We start from the raw sequence: 11859 nt of genomic DNA on the forward strand, positions 1-11859 counted from the left end.
TAAAACGTCAATAGAGTACACCTCAAAATTGCTATATATTGAGTGTGGTGGTTGATTTCAGCTGCTGTGTTTCTCACCTAGAGCTGAGTGAATGTTTGAACCTTGACAATCAGGATTAAAAAAACCTTTTTAAATACAGCTTTATTTGTTCATTTAAAAAAATGTGACTGTAGTAATGTTGAAAAGAAATGCCAAAAAATATAGATGCTGTTGTTTTAATGAATCATTAACAAAGTCAGAAAGAGAGAGAGAGAGAGAGAGAGAGAGAGAGAGAATAATAGATAGAGTGTATGATTTGAACAGATAGATAGCATGATCTGTCCACTTAGCCACACTCTGCAAAGTATTCTGATGAATCCACAGACAGACACTCTGGTGTGAATGTCATCTGCTTCCTGCAAAACACAGCAGAGACACAGTGAGCAATGTAAAATCAGATGCTTTAAAATTTTAAAACTGCATGTTTTTGTGGACTTGGGATATTACAAATTAATGGTGTTTTAAACTTTAAAATTATTTTTTTCTATTGTATGTTTCCATTGAAATGTAACATTGGGACAGGTTTAACTAATATGAATTGTCAATTAACATTATTCATGGGTTTTAGTCTATTCTATTTGGCCTATTGCAAATGTCACATTGCCAGCCTACACTAACTAAGCAGTGTCAAAAGTAAAGTAAAAAAGAAGTAAATATTTTGTGTGAGCACCATTAATATCCAGCACCGCCTCAATCCCCTGGCCAGGGAATTTACCAAAGCTGCACAGGTTGTTGCTGGGATCCCCTTCCATTTCTCAATAAGGACATCACGGAGCTGCTAGATGTTAGAAACATGGCACCACAGGAGTGCAATAAGGTTCAGGTCTGGAGTCAGACATAGCCACTTCATCACTGTTAGCTTCCTCAGCAAGGAAGTTGTCATCTTGGCCGTGTGTTTGGGGTCGTTTTCATGTGGGGAAAACTGCTGTTTGGCCCAGTTTCCAGTCACAGTAGATGTTGGAATCCATGTTTCTCTCAATGAACGGCAGCTCCCCAGGACCAGCAGCACTCATTCAGCCCCAGACTATGATGCTACCACCACCATGTTAGACTGTAGGCAAACACAATTTCCTTGGTTTTCCTAACCAGAGTGTTAACACACATACTGGACACCATCTTAGCCAAATATTTATCTTATTCTCATCAGACCACATGACATGGATCCAGTAATTCATGCTCTTGGCAGGTCGTCTTCAGCAAATTGTTTGTGGGTTTTCTTGTCAGTAGAGGCTCCTCCCGGGACAATGGCCATATATATATAACTTTTTTACATATTTATATTTGATTGTCAAGGGGTAGAGCTGCACCTGAATCTTCTACAACCTGAAACAATAACCCCTATAGACAAGACACTATACAGAAATCTGAACAAATCCAGCCCCCAACTCACTTTGTCTCCACCCACTGGACTTTTGGTTTGACTCTGTCCATGTAGGAATAGACTAGATTCCACTTCCTAGATTTTTGATTTTGCAACAAAGATTACTGAAGTGTATTTGAAAATGCTCAGACTTTTTTAATAACACAATTTTTTAGTTTGAACCACTGAGCCACCATGTCTCACTTCCTAATAGTTTTTCTGTAACTTACACATTTTCATCCAGAGACATCAGGCAAGCAATGTCATCAGTGATGTCATCATCAGTCAGAGCTTTTCAGAGGACAAAAGAAGCACATTTAGCATCCAGGCATAATTACAGAATCAACACATATTTTGGATGAAAATTAAAAAAATTTAAATTTATTTTCCTGTCTCCATCACCCTCATCTTGTCAATCCATTGTGTATGTCTGTTTTGTATTAGTCTTTTTAATTCTCATTTTATTCCCAATTGTGTCTAGATTCTTTGCAGTCTTGACATTTTAATCTTATTTTGGTTTAAGTCTGTACAATAATTCTGTTTTTCTGGGTCTGGTTATGAATTACTAGATCATATTCTCTGACCCTCTAGATTCAATCTGAAATCCAAAACTGGATTGCCCTAAATAGGTCTAACATTTAAAAATATACAATGGTGGATGAAGTACACAAACCATGTACTTGAGTACAAGTAGAGATTCACTCTGTAAAATATGACTGCAATAAAAGTAAATGTTCCCTATTTAAAATTTAACTTGAGTAAAAGTACAAAAGTATTTGCCTTCAAAAGTAAAAAGTATCCAAAGTACTATGATTTATTATAACGTTCCTATTATCATTTTTGTCACAAGACTCTTTACTTAATCAACTCAGTTTATGTGAACCTTTTGTATTTAATTCTTAGCACAACAATATATTAATAGAATGATATTAATGATATTAATTAATAATATTAATATCAAACACTGATTAATATCTATTAAAATGATCATGAGCCCAAAAGGTTCTTTTCAGCTACTTTAGTCAAGGTCACGTGTGTTGTGGCGAGTTCGAGTCTGGAGTTTCTTTATCATTTATTCCTCTCTAAATATTCTCTTTGCTGTTGAACTGATGCTGAACTGTATGTTGGTGATCAGTAGATACACCAAGCGCCAATCAGAACAGGTTTAAAACAGAGCGTGCGCTCGACCCTGATTGTTGACTTGCTGTGTGTTTGACCAGTTACGTTTTTATCCTTGTTAATAAAAAGAAACGACTAATTTCACAAAATGTAGAGATAGTTAACTTTTTAAATATAATGAAGTTAAAGTACAAGTTTCCCCAAATGGAAATAGGTTACTAATTTCTTATTACAGTATCGAGTTACATTTACCTCAATAATGCCCACCACTAGTAATATACACACTTGCATCTTGCAAAACACCTTTTCTTAAAGGGAATTTTCAGGGTAATAGGAAGCATTATATTAGTATATTCCTGCTGATTGCTTGAACATTGTGTATATGTGAATAAAAATCATGATATAAAGCAAAACAATATTTCAAATACAATATTTTCATTGAAGTGGTTGAAATGATGTATTTAGCTCACCACTACAGTCCAGTTCACAATGATTCAGACTGTAGTCTAATCCTGAATTGCATGCGCTGTCACTCAGCTGGAAGATTCCATAGCGTGTTCTGTCGGGTGCCTCTCTGGGATCAAAAAGCATTTCATAGGTATCGTATTGAATATCTGTGGGCTCGATTTTTCTGTCAGGTGGAAAACGTCCGTTACCAAAAAGCATTTCATAGGTATCATATGTAAAATCTGTGGGCTCGATTGCTCTGTCAGGTGGAAAACGTCCGTTACCAAAAAGCATTTCATAGGTATCATATGGAAAATTTGTGGGCTCGATTGCTCTGTCAGGTGGAAAACGTCCGTTACCAAAAAGCATTTCATAGGTATCATATGTAAAATCTGTGGGCTCGATTGCTCTGTCAGGTGGAAAACGTCCGTTACCAAAAAGCATTTCATAGGTATCATATGGAATATCAGTGGGCTCAGTTGTTCTGTCAGGTGGAAAACGTCCGTTACCAAAAAGCCTTTCATAGGTATCATATGGAAAATCTGTGGGCTCGATTGCTCCGTCAGGTGGAAAACGTCTGCTACCAAAAAGCATTTCATAGGTATCATAATATATCTTGGGGTATGGTGATGTGGGAGGTATCTGTGTTCCCTCTAATTGGTCGATCGATCCATCTCCAGAGCTATCTGTGGTCATCCAAGACTCTTGCTCATTAGAGGAAGCGCACCTTCGTTTCCTGACTTGCTGAACCCTAGAGCTATGCATAGATCTTCTCTTCCTCTTACGCTCAATCGGTCTTGTGGTCTTTAGTGGTCTCTCCAAGGGTTTCATAGGTACCATTTTTGATACCATTTCATCTGTGGGGTTCGGCAAGCTGTCAGCTTCACGTGTTTCATCAGATTGGTCATTCAAACCATCTCCAGAGGTCTCCCCAGACATCCCAGTGCCTTCATTATTAAATGGACCACTCCTCCATTTCCTGATTTTCAGAACTTTAGAGCTACGCTTATATCTTTTGTTCATTGAATTAAAATAGCCAGTAGTGGATACAAGATTGGTGTCAAAACCAGAAGTTTGTTCCGCTGTGCAGACCACTGCAGGGGAAAAAAAATGACGAGCTTAGTTCAAGTTTCAGATATTGCATATTATCTAACACATTCAGATTATACCTAGCCTGAATGAAGCCTGTCTTTAGCATAAACTGAGTGCTACATTTATACCAATAGTCAGGCTAATTAGCTTACATTTAGCAATAATGTCCACAGCTTTGTCTCCTTCTGCCTCGAGCTGAGATTTCAGCTCACACTTCTTCAGCACGATTCCATCCACCCAAGTGGGGAGCAATATCATTACCACCAATGCTGCCAGCATCTTCACTGACCAAGATGGCTTTCCTCTTGTCAACATGCAGGTATCACAGTGTTCACTGTAGACCACAAAGCACAAATGTAAGTCCAGATTTAGTTCCTGTAAATAATTTGATTTTGGAAGTGGTCATTTGTGTTATTCATAAAAATGACAAAGCATAAACTGTACATAAGCCTTTTCCAGCTGTTGTGAAAATTAACTATTTCGGTTTATAATATAATGCTAATAAATCTAATAATGTATTATATAAAATAATAATAACAGCAGTAATAGTAGAAAAGTCGGTTTAATAGTAAGAGTATGGACGGTATATTGGTGAGTAAGCAGGTGCATCATGCACGGTGCAAAATACAGTCGGAGAATAGGATAGTAAAGGTCAGAAAATGTCCAAAACAGAAAAAAACAGTCTATACGATGGTACGTAAATGTCAGACAAAGATATTGATAGACATCAGCTGCCTATGTGGTTAAACACCTTGGCTATGTGGAGAAAACAGTGAGCCCGCATGACGTTTTGACTCATCTTGCATATAGGGTTCATAAAGTTCACCCATGAGTTTGGCTTAGGTCAGCTTTATTTATTAGTAGTAGAATCTAGTAATAGACAATATAATTTAGCAATAAGCTTTATTTAACATATACCGTTATATAAAGTATAAGTTTAAGCTTAATTCATGTAACAATTATTTAGCATTAGTGCAGTATAGTACTCAGCTTTGCAAAGAACTCGGTATAAAGAGAGTTAAAAAAATGTAAGTCATACTTTAGAGTTAGGTTTATCATATAAAGTGAGCAGATAAGGCTGAAAGATTAGGTTAGGGATTAGAAAAACCAGCAGTTGAAAATAGTGACCATGCACACCAGGCAAAGGGCGTCGGCCAGAAGGAAAAGATGGGAAAATATACAGGGAAATAAAAAAATAAAATAAGTAAGCAGCATGCAGGCAACATGACTTAACTTTACTCAAACAGCATTTATGCATATATATTCAAAGAAAAAATCATATAAAAAATATATATATAAAAATATAAAAAACGAGAAGAGTAATAGGGTACTAAGCACAAGACATCTATTGATAATCAAGAACGTAGGAGAATAGTTGAAAGAAATTGTATAAGAGGTCCAATGCCCAAAACACACAGGAAGTAAGATGTTTATAAAAAAGGAAAAGTTATATAAAGAAGGATTATGACAGAGGAAATATATTTCAAAAAGAATTCAAGAAAAACTAAGTAAAAGGCGAGAGCTATGAAAAAATAGGAAAAGCATTTGGTTTAGTAAAACTAGAGAAAATGACACGTTTTTAAACAAGGTGTAAACAAAACAAAGGATGATTTGCAGACAGAGAGAAAAACCCAAATAGGATTTTTAAGAAAAGGTTTGAAAATTGCAGGGGATGATCTGTTGCATTGTTATTTGCATGTTTAAGTGCACGATCAGGGGATTTTTAAAGAAAAGAGATATTTTTTTTACATGTAATTTAGAATTTTATGGAGGTAAACGAGTCTTCTAAGAAAGAGGATTCATTTACTAGAATGTGCGTAAGCAAATGGGTGGAGTATGCAAGCCATCGTCAAATGGTTGGTGTATGTAAATTGTTAGGGAGGAGATATTAAAGAAAATATGTAAATCTCAGGTGTGATCTTTTTATATTTACAGTATTTCTCACTCGCATGTGAAAGCTGACGGGTGTTATTGCTGTCAAGATGGTTCTCTCCCGAGAGCTCCATGGGACAGGGCTGAAATTGACTGCATTCAAGGTCGGTCAAATTGAACTATTTTCAAGATATTTCTTTGAAATGATGTTGACTAATACTACACCATTAAATATTTTCAGGTTGTTTAAGCTTTGAAACCTGCTGCCTTAAAAATGTAAGTAAACGCAAAACAAATAGTTCTACATGGAGCCGAGAAAGTGGATAATTTTTAATTCATCCAATTAATTAATTCATTGCTTTTCAGTTCAGAAAACTTACAAACTTGATCTTCCAAATTTTATATAATAAGTGGAGTTAAAGCCAAGACATTAACTCACAAAACTAAAATTTTTTCAATTATATATATATATATATATATATATATATATATATATATATATATATATATATATATATATATTTCAAGAAAATTTATGTCATTTTATGATCCTGAGTAATGGAATACCAATAAATAAAACTAAATCAGTTTTAAATTATAGCAAAATCTGGATGGTAATTGTATGCTGGATTAATAATTTGGCTAAAGTCTCATACAACATCCTGCTTTATAGTTATAATTAGGCAAAAATCTAACAGCATGTTTGAGTTCATTGGCAGGTCAACTCTTACCCACACAGCTCCTCTCTTGCTTTAATCTTCAGTCCTCATTACCTCGGTGCACAATACTGAAGTTCTTATATAGATGGCGACAATCTCAAACTGACCCGTGCCCGCCCTCCCCTCTCCTGTCCTCCCTTCCCACAACTGAACACACAAACAGAACACATCTGATAAGACTTCATTCCTTTTAATCAGATTAGGAATATTTGCATAAAATGTGTATGCTTTGGATATAAACAAAGAAAATAAAATAACATGATAAATTACTTTGCTTTGTGCTGTACTCTGGAAGTCAAATATTCAACAAAGCGTATAATTTATGCTATCCATTCATATTCATTATCCTCTCCCTTACACACTTTTGTCTTTGGTAATGTTCAGAATGAAATGGAAACGTCTCAGCACTTTGGAGGAATCTTTTTGAGCATTAATGACTTGGGTTGAACTGGACATCAAATTTAATATGGACAAAAAAAAAACCTGGTCTGCCTTAATGAAATGATCAATTTAGATTTTATTCGATTCAGTTCTATTTATAGAGCTCTTTAAATAATTGATTTGTCACAAAGCAGTTTAAAAGAAATAACAAAATTAAGAATATACATTTTAAAATTCGTAAATTTTCCCTAATGCTTTATCCCTAATGATTGAGACTTTTGTGTTGAGGAAAAAACTCCAAAAGACTTCATGAGGAAGAAATCTCGAGAGGAACCAGACTCAAAGGGATCTCGTCTTTATCTGGGTAATGCAAAATATCCATTTGTTATTAGTTTCATCATTATCGAAGTTATCAGTTGTTCATTTAGTGCAAAACTGTTTGAAGTAATTGTGTAGAAGTATTGATCATATTAATTACAGTCTAAATCAATTAAAATTGTTTTAGGGTTTACTATCTACAGTAACATCAAGTATTTCTTTTTCAAATAATGCTTGAGAGACAGTGTGAGAGACGAGGACTTTAAATATGTTAGTTTAAGTGATTGTGTAGAATTAAAATGAGTGATGGAGCTCATAGATCTTTACTGTAGTGTATCTATTAATTTCCCTTTTTTACACTGTGGGAATGTAGTTATATTCAGGTACATAATTTTATTTATTATTTATTATTATTTAATTGGGAAAATGGTGAACTTTTAACACAAATATTACTCACAATGCTGATGTTTGTGCTGTTTTGCTTTATATGATAGAGGTTCTGGTTTTGCATTTTGTAAAAATAAAAGGTACAGATAAAAATAACTTAAGAAGGCAAACTACAAATGAACGTAATTATATGGCGTAAGTATGAAATTAAACTTTTTTATTGTAAAAAAAAAAAATTTAATTAACTAAATGCTCACATTTGTTTTTAAAAAGTTGACATATTTTGTTCACATAGTGTATAGAAGTGCGGATCACAAATGAGAATTTCATACCGGATCGGTCGAGGCCCGGGTTAACAACGACCGCCACAGGTATCGTTAGCCGACAGGGTACCGGTGGAAATTGGGCTACTGTTGGCCGAAGGAGGAGAAGGAGAGGAGGAAGGCGTCTACAGAGGCGGCAGGAAAGGAGCAGTGTAGGAGAGTAGAGGTTCGGGTTGGTACTTTAAATGTTGGTACTATGACGGGTAAAGGGAGAGAGGTAGCTGATATGATGGAGAGGAGAAAAGTAGATATGCTGTGTGTTCAGGAGACCAAGTGGAAAGGGAGTAAGGCCAGGAACATTGGAGGTGGGTTTAAACTGTTTTATCATGGTGTGGATGGAAGAGAAATGGTGTAGGGGTGATTCTGAAGGAAGAGTACAGTAAGAGTGTAGTGGAGGTGAAGAGAGTTTCTGATAGGGTGATGATCGTGAAGGTGGAAGTTGAAGGATGATGATAAATGTCATCAGTGCCTATGCTCCACAAGTTGGCTGTGAGATGGAGGAGAAGGAAAGATTCTGGAGTGAATTAGATGAAGTGGTAGATGGTGTACCTAGGAAAGAACGATTGGTGATTGGGGCAGACTTTAATGGGCATGTAGGTGAAGGAACAGAGGTGATGAGGAGGTGATGGGTAGGTATGGTTTTAAGGAGAGGAATGTGGAAGGGCAGATGGTGGTAGATTTTGCTAAAAGGATGGAAATGGCAGTGGTGAACACGTATTTTAAGAAGAAGGAGGATCATAGGGTGGCGTATAAGAGTGGAGGAAGGTGCACACAGGTGGACTATGTGCTATGCAGGAGATGCAACCTGAAGGAGATTGGAGACTGTAAGGTGTTGGCGGGGACAGTGTAGCTAGACAGCATCGGATGGTGGTCTGTAGGATGGTTTTGGAGGCGAAGAAGAAGAGGAGGAAAGTAAGGATTGAAAGAAGAATAAGATGGTGGAAACTGAAGGAGGAAGAGTGTAGTGTGAGGTTCAGGGAAGAGGTCAGACAGGGGCTTGGTGGTGGTGAAGAGGTGCGGATGATTGGGCAACTACTGCAGGAGTGATGAGGAGGCAGCTAGAAAAGTACTTGGTGTGACATCTGGAAATAGAAAGGAAGACAAAGAGACGTGGTGGTGGAATGAGGAAGTGCAGGAGAGCATTAGGGAAAGAGGTTGGCAAAACAGAAGTGGGATCGACAGAGTGATGAGAAAAGTAGGCAGGAGTACAAGGAGATGCGGCAGCAGGTAAAAGGGATGTGGCGAAAGCCAAGGAAAAGGCATATGAGGAGCTGTATAAGAGGTTGGACACTAAGGAAGGAGAAAAGGATTTATATCGATTGGCCAAGCAGAGGGACCGAGCTGGGAAGGATGTACTGCAAGTTAGAGCAATAAAGGATGGAGAGGAAATGTGTTGACTAGTGAGGAGAGTGTGTTGAGAAGGTGGAGGGAGTATTTTGAGCAGCTGATGAATGAGGAAAATCACAGAGAGAGAAGTTTGGAGGATGTGGAGTTGGTGAAGCAGGATGTAGATAGGATTAGTAAGGAGGAAGTGAGAGCAGCGATTAAGAGGATGAAGAATGGAAAGTCGGTTGGACCAGATGACATACCGGTAGAAGCGTGAGATGTTTAGGAGAGATGGCAGTGGAGTTTTTAACCAGATTGTTTAACAGGATTCTGGAAGGGAGAGGATGCCTGAGGAATGGAGAAGGAGTGTGCTGGTACCGATCTTTAAGCATAAGGAGATGTGCAGACCTGCAGTAACTACAGGGGAATTAAGTTGATCAGTCACACCATGAAGTTATGGGAAAGAGTAGTGGAAGCCAGGCTGAGAGAAGAGGTGACCATCTGTGAGCAACAGTATGGTTTCATGCCGAGGAAGAGCACCACAGATGCCTTATTTGCTTTGAGGATGTTGATGGAGAAGTATAGAGAAGGACAGAAGGAATTGCATTGTGGATTTGTGGATTTAGAGAAAGCAGAGTGCCAAGAGAGGAGTTGTGGTATTGTATGAGAAAGTCAGGTGTGTCAGAGAAGTATGTGAGGGTGGTGCAGGACATGTATGAGGACAGTGTGACGGCAGTTAAGTGTGCAGTAGGTACGACAGACTAGTTCAGGGTGAAGGTTGGACTGCATCAAGGATCGGCCCTGAGCCATTTCCTGTTTGCAGTGGTGATGGACAGGTTGACGGACGAGGTCAGACAGGAGTCTCCATGGACTATGATGTTTGCAGATGATATTGTGATTTGTGGTGAGAGTAGAGAGCAGGTTGAGAAGAGCCAGGAGAGGTGGAGATATGCGCTGGAGAGAAGGGGAATGAAAGTCAGTAGGAGTAAGACAGAGTACATGTGTGTGAATAAGAGGGAGGGCAGTGGAGTGATGCGGTTGCAGGGAGAAGAGGTGGAGAAGGTGGAGGAGTTCAGGTACCTGGGGTCAACAGTGCAAAGTAATGGAGAGTGTGTTAGAGAAGTAAAGAAAAGAGTGCAGGCAGGGTGGAGTGGGTGGAAAAGAGTGACAGGAGTGATTTGTGATAGTAGGGTATCTGCTAGAATGAAAGGGAAAGTTTATAGGACTGTGGTGAGACCTGCGATGTTGTATGGATTAGAGACAGTAGCATTGAGTAAAAGACAGGAGGTGGAGCTGGAGGTAGCAGAGCTGAAGATGTTAAGGTTTTCGTTGGGAGTGACGAGGATGGAGAAGATTAGAAATTAGTTTATTAGAGGGACAGCACATGTAGGATGTTTTGGTGACAAGGTGAGGGAGGCGAGATTGAGATGGTTTGGACATGTGGAGAGAAGGGACATGAATTATATTGGTAGAAGAATGCTGAAGATGGAGCCACCAGGAAGAAGGAAAATAGGAAGGCCAAGGGGAAGGTTCATGGATGTGGTGAGGGAAGACATGCAGGTAGTTGGTGTGAAAGAGGCAGATGTAGAGGACAGGGTGGTATGGAGACGGATGATCCCCTGTGGCGACCCCTAATGGGAGCAGCCGAAAGAAGAAGAAGAAGAAGTGTATAGAAGTGGTTTTCAAACTTTTTGGATTTTCAAGCCACATCTGTCCTCCATTAAATCAAAAATGGTAATACTTCAAATTGTAAAATGTCTAATTTATTGAAATATATAAATAAGTAACATTAAACTGCATAAAATTCAAAAGTTGAGAAAATAAAAGTGTAGAGTAGTTGGTATCCTAATTGATGTTTTAATTTACTTGCATTAATGACCTAATTGTTTGTTTTCAGTTGCTTTAAAAATATGAACTTTATTTTAAATAGATAAAATAATAAATAAATATTAATGAAGAACACAAAAAAATAAATATATAAATCCTGCCGTATGTGAACACTCAAGGGTTGGATCAAATTAAGGTTCCCCCCCAAAAAAAATGCTTTAGAGTCACCAAAGAAATGCATTATTTTGGGCTTAAGAAGGACTAGTTAGGAATCTATGACTGTTTTTATCTTGTTCCTGATCTACTCTTCAGAATGTCCTAAACATTATTCATGCTTCAACGCAATCAGAAAGATTACACATGTTTGTTTGATGTGAATGAGTGTGATTGTTTGAGTATCTGAGGAGGGACGTGTTTACTTTGGATCATAAATCTCTTAAATAAATTTTTTTTTTTACACACTAAAATATATCTCTTACATCTCTTAGTGGTCAGACCAGAGCTCATGTCTGTCTTTTCTAAGGAACGCAAAGTTAAATACACTCTTAGGAAAAATGACAGTGAACTGTGTATTTGTTCAAGGCAGAACCCTCATCTTATCAAACCCTTGCTGTTTTCTTAATTAATGCCACAGTAATGTTATCTTTCT

At 37.6% G+C, this 11859-nt stretch overlaps 1 protein-coding gene across 1 annotated transcript; it reads right to left on the minus strand.

The window, feature by feature from the left end:
• Window positions 1–236: 236 nt before the first annotated feature.
• On the minus strand, window positions 237–6702 carry wu:fj19g03. The gene is made up of 5 exons (XM_046837139.1): window positions 6661–6702; window positions 4210–4391; window positions 2989–4059; window positions 1630–1690; window positions 237–395 (listed from the first exon to the last, which is right to left on the minus strand). The coding sequence occupies exons 2-5, from the start codon at window positions 4370–4372 to the stop codon at window positions 326–328; spliced, it is 1365 nt and encodes a 454-aa protein (XP_046693095.1). The 5' UTR covers window positions 4373–4391; window positions 6661–6702; the 3' UTR covers window positions 237–325.
• Window positions 6703–11859: the final 5157 nt, after the last annotated feature.

The sequence above is a fragment of the Silurus meridionalis genome, chromosome 24, assembly GCF_014805685.1.
Source record: "Silurus meridionalis isolate SWU-2019-XX chromosome 24, ASM1480568v1, whole genome shotgun sequence".
NCBI classification, from domain to species: domain Eukaryota; kingdom Metazoa; phylum Chordata; class Actinopteri; order Siluriformes; family Siluridae; genus Silurus; species Silurus meridionalis.